Source organism: Tribolium castaneum, chromosome 4 (assembly GCF_031307605.1).
Source record: "Tribolium castaneum strain GA2 chromosome 4, icTriCast1.1, whole genome shotgun sequence".
Classification (NCBI taxonomy): domain Eukaryota; kingdom Metazoa; phylum Arthropoda; class Insecta; order Coleoptera; family Tenebrionidae; genus Tribolium; species Tribolium castaneum.
Window position 1 is genome coordinate 5,980,305 of NC_087397.1, and position 18,291 is coordinate 5,998,595.

At 33.8% G+C, this 18,291-nt stretch overlaps 3 protein-coding genes across 4 annotated transcripts in view; all 3 read left to right on the forward strand.

Moving 5' to 3' along the window:
• Window positions 1–14,356, forward strand: part of timeout — a 32,883-nt gene extending 18,527 nt beyond the window's left edge. For both annotated transcript variants that reach the window (XM_008202829.3, XM_015985279.2), the window contains 10 exons: window positions 4,736–4,789; window positions 4,837–4,900; window positions 4,953–5,154; window positions 5,206–5,348; window positions 7,044–7,129; window positions 7,180–7,368; window positions 7,428–7,565; window positions 12,954–13,154; window positions 13,208–13,395; window positions 13,617–14,356. In XM_008202829.3, coding sequence (XP_008201051.1) covers window positions 4,736–4,789; window positions 4,837–4,900; window positions 4,953–5,154; window positions 5,206–5,348; window positions 7,044–7,129; window positions 7,180–7,368; window positions 7,428–7,565; window positions 12,954–13,154; window positions 13,208–13,395; window positions 13,617–14,159 — 1,808 coding nt within the window. In that variant the 3' untranslated portion in view covers window positions 14,160–14,356. The remainder of the gene's footprint in view (window positions 1–4,735; window positions 4,790–4,836; window positions 4,901–4,952; window positions 5,155–5,205; window positions 5,349–7,043; window positions 7,130–7,179; window positions 7,369–7,427; window positions 7,566–12,953; window positions 13,155–13,207; window positions 13,396–13,616) is intronic.
• LOC103315072 (venom allergen 3) lies at window positions 14,207–15,183 on the forward strand. Its single transcript, XM_008202828.3, has 5 exons — window positions 14,207–14,356; window positions 14,403–14,521; window positions 14,567–14,645; window positions 14,692–14,950; window positions 14,997–15,183. The coding sequence occupies exons 1-5, from the start codon at window positions 14,284–14,286 to the stop codon at window positions 15,052–15,054; spliced, it is 588 nt and encodes a 195-aa protein (XP_008201050.1). The 5' UTR covers window positions 14,207–14,283; the 3' UTR covers window positions 15,055–15,183.
• Window positions 15,184–16,222: 1,039 nt separating this feature from the next.
• Window positions 16,223–17,313, forward strand: LOC659703 (venom allergen 3). Its single transcript, XM_008202827.3, has 6 exons — window positions 16,223–16,508; window positions 16,554–16,672; window positions 16,721–16,799; window positions 16,846–17,000; window positions 17,047–17,144; window positions 17,196–17,313. The coding sequence occupies exons 1-6, from the start codon at window positions 16,424–16,426 to the stop codon at window positions 17,230–17,232; spliced, it is 573 nt and encodes a 190-aa protein (XP_008201049.1). The 5' UTR covers window positions 16,223–16,423; the 3' UTR covers window positions 17,233–17,313.
• The last annotated feature ends 978 nt before the right edge of the window (window positions 17,314–18,291 follow it).

Genomic DNA, 18,291 nt, shown 5'->3' on the forward strand with positions numbered 1-18,291 from the left:
CCTCCATGTCGGAAGTGAAACCGACCGATGCATTGGGGAATTCTGCCTATTTTTACCGATCCCATTAATTCGCTTTGTATTCAAATGACGGCATAAATTTCGAAAGCAGAGCGCTAAACGTTTATTAGTTGAGCTTTTCATGCCGGAAAATACGGTTTTTAGCAACAGAAAGATAAAGGAAATATTAAATTTCCATTCATTGACATGATGCTTCTGAAAATCATTAAACAAAAGCTTTGTTTCAAAAAATTTGGCGCATCCACCATTTTTGCATGCGGTGTTATTAGATGTTTGCTCGTTACTTGGCCTGTTACTGAAATAGATTGTGCGGCCTTTTAATACAGTCGGTCCCAGTAATCAGAAATTACGCCGTGCCACATCAAAGGGCACACAATACGAGCTGGAGCTCCGACAGACGACAATTTATGCGAGTGCCGGGCCCCCTTCGATTATCGATTGTGCGTATATCCCGCGTAAAATAAATAGCAAAAGACACGAAACAAGTCGTGTCCATTTGGAAAGTTCTAAACAGCTTTTCGGCCCGTTTACACAAAGTTTTATGTTTGTTGAGAGCGCTCGCGGAAGTAAATCGAGTGGTGGTCATCACAGATAAGAATGCCTCAATAATCCGTCGGTTCACTATAACGCGGCCGGAGGCTTTTTGCGAGTTTCCCAAGTTGGAAACTGGATTTAACTGCTAAACAAAGACACTCAGCCCTCGTGCGTAATTGTTAAACTGCTTGCGTTAGCCGCTTCTGATATCTTAACCGATTTCGCGCTTCGCCGACTCTCTATACTCAAAATTGAAGCTTTCGCATGGAGATAATTACTTCATTAAAGCTCGGGAGTCTAGCTGAACACCAATAAAATTTTTATTGACCCGGCTCGACTCCCCTCGTTTAAGCGCTGTTTAACGTCCAAGTGGCGCAGATAATTCTCGATTTCTCCCATTTGACACAAAAATATTTCAATAAATAACACCGTCCATCACGTCGCATTACTCGACCCTGCCTTGCGAGCGCAATAAATCGAAATAAATGCACAAAACCCATAAATGTGCATTATTCGAAGCTATTAAAACGTTAGTTTAGCGCAACGCGCTTTTATAAAATATGTGCCAGCTTTAGTAAAATAAGCGCCCCGTTTTGTGATCCTCTTTCACGAGGAAACGGAGCATATATGCGGTCATTCCACGGACGATCATAAAAGACTGCGGTGTTAAACCGAGAACATTCTTTACAACCCTCGGAAAAAAGAAAACTCGTGTGAAACGATTCCCTCTCTTTCGACTCTTTTATTCCGAGGTATGTTGCGGCGCAATTTGCAATCCGGAGCTTTTCTGACCGCCACGTCGTAAAATTTGCACAATGCATTTATCTTGCGTAATTTAATGTTGAATTTAAAAGGATTACATCCAGAGCGGCACACTTATGCTAGTGTGAAAAGCGGGCGGAAATGGCAGAGTGGTTGGCCCCAACAGACAGCTGCACTCCAAATTCGGCCCCAATTAACAGGGATTGCGCAAAACGAGGACTTTCAACCGGCGAAATGCACTGAACGGTTTGCAGTTTTCGAAAAAACAATCCCCACTTAAGTGTTTCAAGAACTGTTATTGAAAACTAGTTGTAAAAAATCTGAATTATTGTTGAAATTAATGAAGGGTGAAAGGGAGTTAACGCAATTGTTTAAAGCAATATTTTAACTAAACAGTTTCCAGGTGCGCTATTAATATAAAATCACTGTTTAATCTCTATACCTATTATTATTGTTATTATTATTAATTATTTTATTATTATTTTGTAACACAGTACCGTGATTGACTGACAGACAACGCACAGCGTAAACCACTGAATCTAAAAAATTTGGAAAATAAGTTTCTTAGCGTGTGTAGAGTTTTCCTGAGAAGAGGTTTTCCGAATATTTTTTTTTGAAAGGGATGAAATGGGGTGTTCAAATTTGAAAAAAAACGTCATTTTATAAGAAAATTTAAAGTTATATTCATGAAAATTGGTATTTAGGCCTTACGTTAAAAATGAAGAACGTGTTCAGGATTTTCGAAAAATCAATCCCTAAGGGGGTTAAATGGGGTGTTAGAGTTTATTTGAAAATCCATAATTTTAGAAATTATTTGGTACTTAGGATTTCGTTTAAAGATGAAAAACGCAATATAAATATAAACTTTTTTAATTTTTTAACTTATATTCATGAGAATTTTTATTTGGGCTATAGACTAAAAATAAAAAACGCGTTTTTTATGATTTTTAGAAATTCCACTCTCAAGGGGATAATTATACAAATCCATCATTTTTGAAATTATATTCGTGAGAATTGGTATCTAGACTCGGTGAAAAATGAAGAAACATGTGTTTTATGATTTTTAGAAATTTCACCCCCTAAGAGGGTTAAATTTTAAAATCACGAGTATATTCTAAAAAATTGATATTTAAGCTTTCGGTTAAAAATGAAGACGCGTGTTTCTGGATTTTTCGAAGTTTTACCTCCCAAGGGGCTTGAATATAAAAATACGTAAATTCTTACCATGAAAACAGGTATTTGCTAAAAAAAAACGTGTGTTAAAGATTTGTTGGAAATTCCACCCCCAAGGGGATTGAATGTAAAAATCCTTTAAAGAAACGTGTAGTTCAGGATTTTTAGAACTTCCACTCCTATGTGGGTTGAATACGAAAATCCGTCATTTTTGAAATTATATTCATGAAAACTGGTATTTGGGCTTTTAGTTAAAAATGAAGAAACATTTGTTTTGTGGATTTTTGGTTAAATGTTAAATTTTGGTCAAAATTTAAATGAAAATCCATCATTTGTAAAGATAGTATCCATGAATAAATTATTATAGTATTGGTATATTGGGATTTTCGGGTTAAAAGAAAGAAACACGTGTTTTAGGATTTTTGGAAATTCTATCCCCAAGAGTGTTAAATAAAAAAAATATATTCATATAGCTACATTTGTGTAAATTGGTATTTCTAATGTTTTTGGAAATTTGATTCCAATGGGACTAAGTAGGGAATAAAAGTGTGTACGAAAATTTCTTAATTTTTAAGTTATACAGGGTGTTCGCCAAGATGAGACATTACTTTTAACATTTGATATTATACATTGTTCTTAGAAATTTTTCCCTCAAACACCTTAATAAAATATTGATGATAAAGAAGATACGACCGTAATTACTTTTTTTAATATTGAAGTCACGACCGTAATTACTTTTTTTTAATATTGAAGTCGATCTTAATTAAATTTGCAAATTTACAGAAAAAAATCATAGGTTTTGATCAAAAAAACTTAGTCGTATGGACTTACTTTTGCAGTAATAACAAGCTTACAGATATGTTGCTATATAAGAATAAAAGTAACATAATTGAAAATCTGATGTCTTTAGTAACAAGAAGATAGAATTGTTTAAAGGGGCAGATAAACATTAAAAAAATAAAATAAAAATTTATTTTAACACTTATAAAACTTACAAAATATTTTTTTTTGCAACAAGCATTTCTGAATTTTTCTGAGAAAAAACGGATTATTTATTTACATTTAACAAAAGGTTCCGCATTGGTTTGAGTTAACGTAATCATAAAACTCATAAATAAAGAGTAAATATTTCTCTGTAAACGCCGTTGGTGAATTTTATTAGGTATAAGTGACAATTCCATCCAAATAACACTAAAAAGCTTTTATTTAAAAACAACAACAAAAAATGATCAAAAATAATAGCATATATGATTTGCCAAAACGAAAAATTTCAAAAATATTTAGATGTGTATGGACTCTGTAATTCTAATGAAATGACTCGGCTGTTTGGTGTTCCTGTAGTTAAAAAAAATTAAAACAGCTTTGCTCATTTATACAAAAAAAAGGTTTCATTATTAATTACAATATTCAGAACTACAATAATAAGCGTTGGAAGATGGAATTCCATCATTAACTAGATAAAAAAAAAACATTTATGATCGGTGTGAATTAAAATTTACGCAGACGAAGTCGTAAGCAATTGACAAAATGAAAAATAATAATAATAAATTGCATTTTTCTGGTAATTTGACCTAGATTTTGCTGGTTTGTGGATTGTTGACGTTGCTATTTGTCGAATCTCGTCCGTATTTCTATGCAGATTAGGCAATCACCATGTGCCGAATTTGCGTTAGCGTTTGAACTGAATGGTGCAATAATTAGTCGGATGTCGAGGCACATGCTCGCAGGTGACCGCTTGCAACAATGCACATAATTACCGAAACTAATTGAGCCGTTATAAACGCATTATTGGCACGGCTGCGATACGCTTGCTGCTTGCGAGCGAAATTTGTATCTCGTTAATCCCGACTCGGGCTCTTTTATTTTCTTATCTCTGGCATTAGCGTTAAATTTAATCAACTTGCTGTTGCATGACAATAGCTCCCGGGAGACTTTTACGGCTAGGTGCGAACTGAAATGAAGCTATTTTTGTAAAATATGACGCCATCTCGATTGCAATGGTCCGAAAACCGCATTAGCATGAAACGTCGTTTCTAATGCCGCTTTTTAATCTGGATTTATCTTGAAATATTCATAAACCAGGGGCGGTTAAGTGGATAACCGGAGAGACATTGTAATGTCGGACTAAATTGCTAACAGTCAGCAAAAGGCGTAATTAGTTTAAATTACGTAAGAGACTCAAGTAGTGAAAGATAACAAGATTAAATGCGACGCTGGTATAAACATTTCTTACCCCAATTTTTTACAGACGACGAGCCGACGCCTACCATCGAGGAGCAGCCGATTTACGACGAAAACGACGGTGAGTTTTACTCAGACTGGAAGTAAGTACAAATAACTTTCTTCCAGAGGAGGAAGACGAGGAGGCGGGCTATGGCGAAGTCAATTTCAAATTCACCGATTTTTCGAAACGGTACTTTCGCAATTAATTAATTTTTCTAGTTTAATCGGAAAATTAATTCTAGCTTGGCTCACCCTCGAATAGTGCGAGCGTGTGGCCTAGCTTTGCGCGACTTTGAGTCAAATTCCGTGAACACAAATCACTGCATCATTAAGTTGCTCCATCGCATCGCTTTCGATTGTAAACTGTACGTAATGATTTTTCAAGTATCAATTTTCCGGACTTTTCAGAAGATTTATGCCAATAAGGATTTTCCCCAATATCGTGTAGGTAACGGTCCCGGGATTTAAACCTCGATTAACTTGAGTGAATTGCAGGAACTTGTGAAGTTTGCGACTTATATTATTCGGCAATTTATAAAAATTACGGAGATTAATAAGAAAGTTTATATGGAAAGTTTGTTCTTCAAGAATACGAATGAGGCGTACGAGATCGAGCATGGATATGGGACTACGAAAAAGTAAGTTTTTTCACGATCCTAATACGCCGGTTATTCGGACGCTCGTTTGAATAGATATTTCGATTTACTAGCGAATTTTTCGGTGTGACAGACACGCAAATTGCAATGTTTGCACCGACACGGACGCGAAATTAATTAACTAAATATTGCGACTGATTCAGGGCCCAATGACCAAATTCTATCTCTTCGTTGTCCTCGCACAAAAATATTCATGCAGAGATTAACCGATATATTTATTTTTGAGCGACAAAAACCAGTGTTGCGAAGCTCGGCCAAACTTTCATCATTCATCGCTCTTTATTAGAGCAAAAAGATCAAATTTTCACATCGTTTTGACTGGTATAAGTAATTAATTACACTGTCCACAATTTGTCCCATTTTTCTCTCTTCTAGACGAAAAAGAATGTATTGCATGTTTAATTTTTATCGAAGGAATTTTAAGAAAATTGCATTTGAATTTTTGTAAATGTTTTTAGTGTTAATTATTATTAGTACTTTTCCTTTCAACAGAAAGATCAAAAGCGAGTGGTTTCTATTTATTGTTTTATGCAGAATACAAATATTGTACTCGTTTGTTTTTATCGATTTTACTTTTCACAATAATCACATTTTTATATAAAATTGAAAATATAAAGTATAAAATATAAAATATAAAATATAAAATATAAAATATAAAATATAAAATAAAATATAAAATATAAAATATAAAATATAAAATATAAAATATAAAATATAAAATATAAAATATAAAATATAAAATATAAAATATAAAATATAAAATATAAAGTATAAAATATAAAATATAAAATATAAAATATAAAATATAAAATATAAAATATAAAATATAAAATATAAATATGAAATATGAAATATAAAATAGCAAAAAATGCACTTGAAAACATTCAAAAAAGCCGTTTTCGGAACATGAAGTCGAATTTTTCGAAATTTTCGTCAATAAAAGCAAAGTATGTACATCTCAGTGACAGAGTACTGTTTTGAAATACAGTGTATGTAAATACTAATTTTTCAAAATTTGCATGAAACATCGGTTGTTGGAAAAGCAAAATAGTGGTTGTATAAGTCGATTGCGAGTTATTTATTTACTTTATTATTAGAAAATGTTGCCGGATGTACGCCCGAACTTGCGTTTTTTCAGTTATTGGGTTCGCCTTTTTGAGGAAAAAAGTTTTAGTTACTTAAATTTTAAATAAAAGCTTTTATTTAAAAATTCACCTAATGTTCTAGTTGGAGATTTTCCTTGAGAGCTATTTCTGTAGATCTAGTTACACAAAATTACCGTAAATAAGTTAGCACTGACGTGTTTTTCCATTAAACCGCTTTTCTTTGTTATTTCAGTAATGTATAATTAAAAATAAGCCTAATTAATGTTGTGAGGTGCGTGATGAATATGCAAATTAGTTTGGACGTCGTGTGATATCTCATCATCGGAGTAATTAAACCTTGATTTAATATCTTTTTATGCAAGGCAAAGCATTTGATTGTTTTTTGTGTCGCAAAATATGAAATTGTCGCGGCCGTGCGTTTTTTCGCCGTCTCGGTCCTCATTTTATTATCGAAAATATTCATGAGGCGTAACGAAACCCCTTGAAATAAATTCGCGGCGTTCGTTTTGTAAATGCTTTTCGGGCATTATCTTTTTAATGAAGGCGCTTTAAAAATGCCATAAAATTAAAGGGCGCCTTCTCGAGGCTGGACCGAGGAGGAGGAGGACGAACTCCGGCGTTTATTCATGGAACACCAAACGAATCAACTGCAAGACGGTACTGCTCATTTCCCTTTTCAAATATCGCGACTGACGTCTCATTTACAGACGTCGTCGATTGGATCGTTAATAATCTCATTGATAACACGCGAACTCGTCGCGCCGTATTGAAAAAACTCAAAGATATGTGTCTGCTCGTCAACCCTGCGACGATGAGAAAATCTACACGTTGCGAGTGGGGCGACGAGGAAGTGATGCAATTACGGGCATTGTTCCACGAGTTCAGAGACGCCGCCGGTAAGATGGATGGTCAAGGGGTTTATTACCGCTCTAGACGCGAAATAATCCACTTACAGATCCGCTCGGATGCATAATGCCTAGATTAGAAGTGAAGAGGTCCAGGCAGATGCTTACGAAGAAACTGCTAGATTTGGGGGTGATACGGGACAAAGCCGACGTGAGGAAGAAGCGAGGGGGCGCCAAGAGGCCGACAGGTAATTAATTGCGCCATCTATGATCAATACTGCATTTAAAAAAACAATCCCCTTTTTATCGCGTCTCTATTCATTAATACCCGTCGCGTAATCAACGTTTTATGAGTTTATTTATGCGAATACGGAAGTAATCCATCATTGCCGGTTCCACATATCACGGCGTTCATTAAACCGCCAGACTTAAGAAAAAACCTCGTACTTCGGCCATTAAGCCGAAATAACATGTAATAAAAATCAGAAAGTGAGCAAATAAATAATACAAGAAAAAATCTTTTGTTATTATCCTACAAAGGGTAAACTCCCCTAGCTGGAGTCGAGAGGCCTGCATGTTTGTTGGGGTTAGAGAGGACAAAAAGAAATAATTGTGTCTCAGGGTAGCAGACATATTGCCGTTAAAAATGTATAAATCGTTCCGAAAAATTGAAATTAAAACTCGCTGCGTTTAAAATGGTCAACGAGGGGAAATTAATAATGACGGAAACAAAACGTCTAGCGAGGTTTCAACCGCACTTCCAATTATCCCCCGTATAATTGGAAAGTGGCGTCGGTCGGTCAGCAAGGACAATGGTCTCGTGTTGTTCGTCCTGGGGCACGCACACACCTTCCCCTAATTGATTGTGTCTGCCTTTCAGCTCCTAGTGCCATTCATCACCACGTGTGCGGTGACTAATGATACGCCCCGAAGGGACCAGCGCTAAGAACGTCGTCATAATGTAATTTGCGCCTTGTTAACTTCTTACTTGTTTTCCAACAGCGACACGGCCAAATTGCTGAAAATTCCTGAAAATTGCCGCTTCAAGCAGGCTAAAATTCGTTTGCAATTATTACTAGACAATGTAATTATTGCCGGACAAAAATTGATTCTATGGTTCAGGATATTGTTTCATCATGTGTTTTTTAACAAATAAATGTGTATCTACTATTTCACTTAACAGCGAAACGAGGAAATGCGTGAGACTGCGCCGTGTCGTTACTTGCTCGGATAAACTAGATCTTTTACGACAAAATTTGTTTGCAATTAATTAGTCTTTCTGTTTTTCAGCAGCGACACGAATGACAGTAGAAAATTTATTTATTGTTGTTATGATTTTTTAGGTCTTTTTTTTTTCACCCTAGAGCTTCTTCTTGGACTTACAAATCTGCTCTTTTGATTTAACAAAATATTTAATACGTTCTCTATATTTTGTAATATCTTTCTATTAACTTAAAATTTTATAATATAAAATTGTTGTTCTTTTTTAACGATTGACACTTCTTTATTCTCTACAGTTTGAACCAAGTTTTCAATTTATACATACCTATAATTCGTTGCATTGAGGCACTGTTACAGATTTTTTTTCAGGTTTTGTTTATTTTTTTATTCTTGACAATTGTTGTTTTCAGTCTGTACTTTATCTTTTTTAACTTGTTTAGATTTTATTTTTTTATTTACAGTTTCTTTGGATTTTCAGCAACGATTGTAAGTTCCTATTTCTTCACAAATTTAACCCAGTTTTTATTTTGTATAATTCGCTCCTTTAATAAGGCTTTATCACAGATATTTGTTTATTTTTAGTTTTTTTCTATAATTATGTATTCTATTTATTTCAATTACATAGATATTTTTTTTAATTTTATCTCTTTATTCTCAATCTCATCAGATTTTATTGCACTGTCTAATAATGTCTTTCGTTCGTTTTTTTTTCTTCTAAGGATTTCAGTTATAATTTCTGCTTTTTTAATTCTGATATGTTTGTAATTCCTTCTTATTTTTTAGTTAATACATACGAGCATTTTTTTTATTATATTTTTTTTGGAATTTTTTCAGCTGCACAATTCTAATCCAGCTTTTAATTTGTTTAATTCGTGGCTTTCAGGCTTTATAACATATTTTTGTTTCCATATTTGTTTATTTTTTATTCCTTGCAATTATCTATTGATCTTCATTTTATATCTAATCTAGTTTGTATTTTGTATAATTCGCTGCTTTAATAAGGTTTTATCACAGTTATTTGTTTTAATATTTGTTTATTTTTTATTTTTTACAATAATCATCTATTCTTTATTTATTTCAGTTATATAGACATTTTAACGCATACGACACCTTTTTCATTTCATCTCTTTATTCTTCAATCTCATCTAACTTTTTTGCACTGTCTTTCGTTCTTTTTTTTTTTTCTTGTGAGAATTTCAATTACATTTTCCCCTCTTTTAATTCTGATATGTTTGTAATATCTTTTCTCTTATTTTTCAGTTAATACATACGAGTTTTTTTGTCTTATAATTTCTATGGAATATTTTCAGCTTTACAGGTCCAACCCAGCTTTAAATTTGTATAATTCGTGTCTTTCAGGCTTTATGACATATTTTTTTATCTTCTTATTTGTTTATTTTTTACAATAATTATCTATTCTTTATTTATTTCAGTTACATAAGACATTTTAACGTATACGACACTTTTATTTGTTTTTTATTCCTCAATCTCATTTGATTTTTTACATTGCTTTTCGTTCGTTTTTTTTTTCTTCAAAAAATTTCAATAACTTATTCTGCTCTTTTAATTCTGATGTGTTTGCAATATCTTTCCTTTTATTTTTTAGTTAATACATGTGGGCTTTTTTTCTTATAACTTCTATGGAATTTTTTCAGCTCCACAATTTCAACCCTGCTTTGAATTTGTATAATTCGTGTCTTAGAGGTTTATATATATTATATTTTTGTTTCTATATTTGTTTATTTTTTATTCTTTACAATTTTATTATCTATTATTGGTTTTCATTTTATTGTGTAGCTTAACTTTCTCATTGGATTACGTGTTAGTTTTCTCTAACATTTTAGTACCTACCTAATAATTTTAAGTTTGTTTTAAAATTAGTTATTTTTGCTGAAATAAGGTAAACAGTCGGAATGCAGCCGAACCGTGGGCCTTATTTCGGGTCTCATTAATCTTTACACGCCGTTTACATAGCGGGTGCCCCCTATTCAGGTTCTCTGCGGACACGCACAATACGCGATCGCGGTCCCGAAGGGGACAAAAGATAAATGATTTCGGCGAAAGGCAATCTTGGCTTGTCATTGAATTAATCAGAACGTACTCTGGTTCTGACAATGCTGTGTACAGCTTCATTGCGAGTCCCCACCGGCAGCGGGGAACCCCTCGAGAAAAATCGAGACGTCCCCTTGCTGGCTTAAGTGGAAATAAATTACGTCGGGCCGTCTCGGATGTGCGCTCTATCTCGCATTTTATGGAAACTTTTATGTTGGGACGTAATTTATACACATAAATTATTGACTCATGTTTAATTCGAATTAAATGGCATTTCCGGCCGATTTTAGTGAATAATGTTGCGTGACGTGCAAAAACTCGGATTGAAATGTAGCGAGCGAATTTATCAGCCGGGTTTGTTCCAAACTTAAGACAAAGTCAAAGTAAATTAAGTGTTGGTAAATTTTACCCTCGGTCGCCGAGTAATCAAATTAAGCAGCTGGATTTTTGGCGTTATTACGACTTTCAAAGGGGTTGCATTATTAAAGATAAGATCAAACGAGGCATTAATTAGTTTCGTTTCTTGCAATTCGCCGGACGACCGAAACAGGTTCGGGAAAAATCCGCTCGGTACAACGGACAAATAGACGATATAGTGGGGAGCAAATTTTTTTCGGAAAGAAAACCGAAAAAATCCTAATTTGTAAGCAGAAATATTCTCTTCTGATAGAAAAACAATATCTTTCACTTTTTAGTGCAGCTTTTGAATAGCTTTTTTCCAAGAAAAAATTCGAACCAAGCTTTAAATTTATACACATGATTCGTTGCATTGAGGCATTGTTACAGGTTTTTGTTTTAATATTAGTTTATTTTTTTATTCTTGACATTGTTTGTTCTTTTCAGTCTTTACTTTAACTTTTTCATCTTGGTTAGATTTTATTTTTTTATTTAGTTTCTTTGGAATTTCTTCACAAATTTAACCCAGTTTTTATTTTGTATAATTCGCTCCTTTAATAAAGCTTTATCGCAGATATTTGTTTATTTTTTACAATAATTATCTATTCTTTATTTATTTCAGTTACATAGATATTTTAACCCATATGACACCTTTTTCATTTCATCTCTTTATTCTTCAATCTCATCAGATTTTTTTGCATTGTCATTTGTTCGTTTTTTTTTGTTCTTCTAAGAATTTCAATTACATTTTCTGCTCTTTTAATTCCGATATGTTTGTAATCTTTCATTTTACTTCCCAGTTAATACATACGAGCAATTTTTTCTGACAATGTTTATGGAATTTTTTATCACATATTTTTTTGTTTATTGTTTATTACTTACAAGAATCTATTGGTTTTCATTTCAAATTTAACCCAGTTTTATTTTGTATAATTCGCTGCTTTAATAACAATAAGGCACAGATATTTGTTTTAATATTTGTTAATTTTTTTTACAATAATTATCTATTCTTTATTTATTTCATTTTCATAGACATTTTAACATTTCGATTTTCGATCGATATAGTGGGATGTAATTTTTTTCCGGAAAGAAAAACTGATAGAAAAACATTTTTTTAATTTTTTCATATATTGTTTTTTAGTCTTTACTTATTCTAAACGTTTTTTTTTCTGAGTTATACAAAATTTCAATTCATTGGTATATCGGGAACTCTTTCAAATTTGGCTCCAAACTTTTGAAACAGACAGACAGACAACAAAGCAAGTTAAATAAAAGCTTAACAAGAAACGCTCTTGTAGTGTTTCAGGAAATTTAAGATTAGTTAATCTCGCGTAATCCGTCGATACCTGAAAATTTTAAGGGAAAAAACAAAAATATAATTTAGAAAAAGTATTTTTTGTTTTACTGGTTAAAATGTAATCGTTTTATGATTTCGGCGTCTCCCTTGTTCGCTGTTTAACTTAAGCCCTTCATCGATTTTTGTTCGAAAGTCGCCCAACTCTTCCGTTTTCCATTTTTCTTGGGCAAAGTTCCGAATTGCATAATCCGGCGCTCGAGTCGCGTTTACAAATGAATCGTCGCAAGCTGTTTTTAATACTCGGTCCGAAATGGTATTTTAAATGCGGAATTATCATACTCATACTTCATTCAATTTGCCCTATTAAAAGAAAAAGTGTGGGGCGGCTGGCGTGGGGGCGGCGTGCACGTTTCAGTGCACACATCGAGGCTTGTATTTCGCACAATGAGGAATAATCACAGACGCGGCGCAGATAAACACCGGCTTTTGTTTGTGCATACCGCCGCCACCAAATTGAATTTCATTATTCATTTTAATATTGACATTTAGTATTTCGCCAAGACAATGGCTGGATTAAAAAGTTGACGGGGGTTTTGTTTCAATGAAACAGTCTTAATGATTTTGGCGCTCCGGCGGCCGAAAATGGCTTATCAATTTGGGGTTTTTGCAGCGACGAGGCGAGACAGCGATTCGGAAAGTAATGGATCAGAAGATGATGATTATGGTGGTGGAGCCAGTCGAGGAGATAATTCCGCGGCACAAAGAAACACAACTAAAACAAAAAGCAAGAAAAAGAAACCTGTAACGCGTCAAGTAAATATGGCATCGGATGCCCGGATTGCCGCACTTTTTATTAAACTTGTCGAGTCAGGTGAATGTTGCCATAAAAAGGTTTGGAATCAAATTAAGTCTGATTTAATATAGGGATGAGTGAAGCGTTAGAATGGCTCAAAGACAGTTTTTCCGACGCTGTTGAAGATTTTGAAAATGATGACGGATGTGAAGGAATTCCATTAGTCCCAATAATGGATTATGCAGTTAATGCTATGGAAAATGCTGATTTTATTGAAACGCTCAAAGCTCTCGGCGTGGCTGAGCCTTTCGACGAACAGGTACGTGCTGCCATCTCTACCAACATTGCTATTGATTTTCTCCTATTACTTAACTTCCTATTTAAATCAATAAATTAATCATTTGATCCACTTAATGAATTGCTAAACATTTATTTCACAATTATTTTAATTTACATTTTTCGTCCTCCGGTCAGTTAGCCGGCGCTAGCTGTCGCACCCTCTTCACATTTTACAGTTCCCTGTAATTTTTAAATTTACAGGAAATGTACTGGCGAATTCCGGGCAACTTATCAGTCGATGTGATAAGAAAATACATAGATTTGTTACAACAAGCCGTTGATAACACACTCACAGTCCCTGAATCGCAACAAACAGGCGAAACAAAAAATATTGCACCTCCAACTTCACTTAAAAAAAAGAAAAAAATCAGGAATTTGGTCGACAGTGAAGATGATGCTTCCAATGACGGGGCCCGAGAAACTGAAGATGGTGACGAAGATAAGTCACAAAATAGAAAGCAGAAACAAGGAAGAAATGTGGTCAGCAGTGACGAAGACGAAACCAATGATGGTGCAAACAACACCCAAACTAGTGTTTCTCGCAGTAGATGTGTCATAGAGAGTGATGAAGAAGAAGACAACTCGACTGTGTCTCCACAAGTGAAGAAAAGCGTCCGAAGAATAATTGACGAAGATGAAGACGAAGAAAATGACATTAATAAGCGCAACCGGATTGAGTCAGATTCCGAGGCGGAAAAGCCGGCGCCTAAGCGCACGAGAACTATTTCAAGTGATGAAGATTAGATAATTATTTGTACACATTTGTATCATCAATAAAACGTTTTGAAATGAGTTATTTTTTGCCACTCCCTCCGTTCGCAATATTTTTATCAATAAGATAACAATTATTTACGCATCAGTAGTGAAGATGTCGAAGTTACTTTTGCTCTTAATTCTCCTATGTGTTTGTGATTCAATTTGCCCCAAAAAGAAAGTCTTGGGTACAATACATAAAAATAAACTTTACATGTTATTCCATATTTTTAGACAAAAAATTAAATTCCGGCCAACGCAAAGAAAGCGTCTGGATTCATAACAAATTGCGTCAGCTTATCAAAAAAGGCCAAATAAGGCAGCAGCCTAGAGCCGTCAAAATGAATAATTTGGTGTGTACATTTTATTCTAAAACTCACTTGACTTGCAATTTGTAGAAATGGGACAAAGAGTTGGCCAAAAAGGCGCAAAAAATCGCCAACACTTGTAAATTTGCGCACGTGGAAGTGCAAGATAGTAAATAACCGCACCAGAAGTGAATATTTGATGCAATTATTTTCAGAACGTTTCAGTGTTGGTCAGAATTTATACTTGTGGTCCTCCACTGCACCGGAAAAGGGGTTCAATGCAACCAGTGCCGTGTATTCCTGGTTTAACGAACACAAATTGTATAAATACCCCGGTTATAGCAAGGAAAGTGGACACTATACTCAAGTTATTTGGGCTGATACCAAATACGTAGGTTGTGGATACACCTACTATAAAACCAAGAAAGAGAAATTCAAGTACCACAAATTGTTTGTGTGCAATTATGGGCCTGCGTATGTTGGATTTTTGCAGGGATAATGTTTAATTTTTGTTTTTTAGGGGCAATGTTTTAGGAGTAGCGCCATATAAGCGGTATAAAAACAGGAGGCGTGGTTAATTTTCACCTAATTTCATTTAAATTGGACGTTTGAGGTCACAGATTCCCCTAATTGAGTGACTTTGAATGAATATTAATAATTTTGTTACTACTGTTTGTAAAATGATGAATAAATAATTTTTAAGTTTTTTTTATTTTTTTTTCAATTTCCGGAAGAATGATTTTAAAAATAATAAGGTAAGTGGTAAATTTTTTAGCAAATGTGAATTCAAAATTCGTGACTATTTAAAACGAGTTTTGTATGCTATTAAAATCATCTACGTAGCAAAAATATGTAGTCACGAATTACAGACTTTTTTATTTTTGAGTCGTAAAAATGATTGATTTACAACAGCATATTTGTTTTTTTATTATTGTTTACTGGTTTGTTCACTTATCACAATTTAGCTTTGAATTGTTTTGGTTATGCGACTTATTTTGACAAATTATTATTATTTCAAACACTTTTAACTGATAAGTTCTTATTGCACGAATAGAAAATGAAACTATAATAATATTACAACGGTTTAATTCGCTAACTCCGACTGAAAAATCGCGAAAATGGGTCAAAATATTACATTATTTTGCGCTTTCTGGGTTTCTATAAACTATTCAGCCAAAAATGCGATTGTCTAGCCAAAAAAACCCAAAAAAAAATTGTATTATTTTTAATTAAATAAATTTAAACCTTTATGTTTTTGGCTTGCGGTGACTAAACATGAACAAGAATTTTTCATTGATTTGTAGAGGCCAATGGCACCGCTAAAGTAATGTTTTTAAAAGACGCAAAATATCAATACTAGTTTGTTACATAATACGGATGTGTTTTCATTTTTGGCTGTTTTTGCCAAATTCCTCTTTGAATTTTTCTGCAATGATGCGAACTTGATTCAAGGCAACACGTCATGGAAAACTCGCGCTACAATTAATTTAGAAAATCACACAATTTTGCGAAAAATGACTGGCAGCCAGTGTTATGTTATCAATTGCAACAATTATATTTACAATTTCTCAATGAAAAAACCCTTTGGGTGAAGTGAGTCAATCAGGAACCCAAACCACGTCCACACCTCAATAACAATTCCTGTTATCAAATCATTCTAATGTATTTTTACACTGTTGGAATATAATGACACTCGTCCTTGCATAACATTATTATTATAAACGCATGTTTTTTACGATAAAACACACTTCCCTGCAAGCCATCAGCAGGATGGTATTTCGTATTGCTTCTGATTTGAGGAGAAATACGTCATAATAGAAGTGGGAATCGTGCAGTTAATAAATTTTTATTGAATTGTTTCGAAAGTGATTCTTAAGAAAAAAATTTATCGCTGCGATATAAAGAACGGACTTTAAATGCTGGCAATTAGTAGATCGCAGACTCGAAATGGCGAATATTGGAGTGATTTTGAGTGTTGTGGTCTGTGTCGGCGTTGCTCTAGCAGGCGCTAGCTCATGTGGACGCCTTTTTGGTAAGCCTTCCATTGCCAAGTAAAATCATTATTGGTTTTCCACAGAAAACAAGGTCAGCGAAAATGACAAGAAAATCATTGTCAATAAACACAACCAGTTGCGAGGCTTGATTTCACAAGGAAAAGTGCTAGGACAGCCGAAAGGAAAAAACCTCAAAAATCTTGTAAGAAATTTACGAATTTTGTAACAAAAACCAACGAAAATCTTGCAGAAATGGGACAACAAGCTGGCAATACAGGCCCAAAAAATCGCCAATACGTGCGAATTCAAACATGTCAAAGTCAATGATAGTAAGTAGCGTTTTAGCGTAAATGTGTTTTGATTTTTCAATTTTAGCCCGATTTTACGTCGGCCAGAACTTGGGCTGGACGGGTTCGACTGCCAGCTCCAGAACCACCGACTGGAACGGGATTATCCAGAAATGGTTCAACGAACATAAAGACTTCAAATATCCGAGCACTTCGAAAGGGATGACCGGACATTACACCCAAGTATTTTCCCGCAAAAAAACTCCTCGTGTTATAATTTTTGTTTAAGGTTGTTTGGGCCGACACCCAGCTCGTCGGTTGTGGCTACACATTTTACCGTAAGAGTTCCTGGTATGAGAAATTATACGTTTGTAATTACGGTCCTGGGTGAGTTTCGCACGTTTTCCTGATTATTCAATTAAACATTTTTTGTTTCAGAGGTAATTATATTGGAGAAGCTCCCTACAAGATATAGCCTCGAACAATGAACATGTTCCATTATTTCATGATTGTTACTTGTCACGCATCTTTAATTTAAATAAATGATACGGTTTTATCCCGTGTTTTATTCCCGATGAGCAGATTTGAAGGAGCTTTGAAGGTCGCTTCTTTGCATATGACATAATTCGCGATTTTTTATCTCTGCAAAATCGCCTAAAACCATCGTTGGCTCATTTTATTATTAGTAAAAACAAATTACGCTTCCTTGTTGCTATTCACGTGTAATTACCGTTAACGTGAGCTATCATGAATAAAAAATTTAATTGAATATTTTTATTTTAATTGATATTGCAAACACTACCATTACTACATTTTTATCGTTCTTAAACGTGTTTGTGTGTAGAGGAAAAATCATTAGCGCACATTTTGCAACTGAAAAGAATGATTAAAATTACAATCGCAAATTTAACACAATCAATACTAAATAATTTAAATATGACTGGTCATTAAAACAGCTGTTTATTGCTATTTGCACGCTTAATTATAGGCACATCAAAACAATTTTTTATTACAAAGTTTTATTTCAAAGATATCTTCATAATACATTCACTTTTCATAATTTATTGTCTGCTTCAGCTTGTTTTTTATTTTTATGGCACTGTGGCGTGAATACTGTTATTAGGTATCAATTAAAAAAATAAAAATATCCGCTTAATTGCTATTATTCAAATGTTACACTAATTGTATGGGAATAACTACAAGGAAGCGATAACTGATCCGATGGGTAGCTGGGACTATGACGATTGTGTAACAACAAACAAGGTTTTCTATGCTGTTTGTTTTAATTTTGAAGATTTCATTCATTGCGCATTTCACGTCGTAATCCTTCGACTGTTTTTATCTAAATTCTGTGAATTATTTATTTCAATAGAACACTAGTTTTACACGCATTCTTTTTTTTAATATAAAAATTAATTAAAATTAATTTAAAAAAAATATTTTTTTTAATTTAAATACAATAGTTTTGTTATTTAAAGGTAACATCTTTTATACTCTTCCGGACGAAGAGGCATAAATTGATTTTGTTGCTATT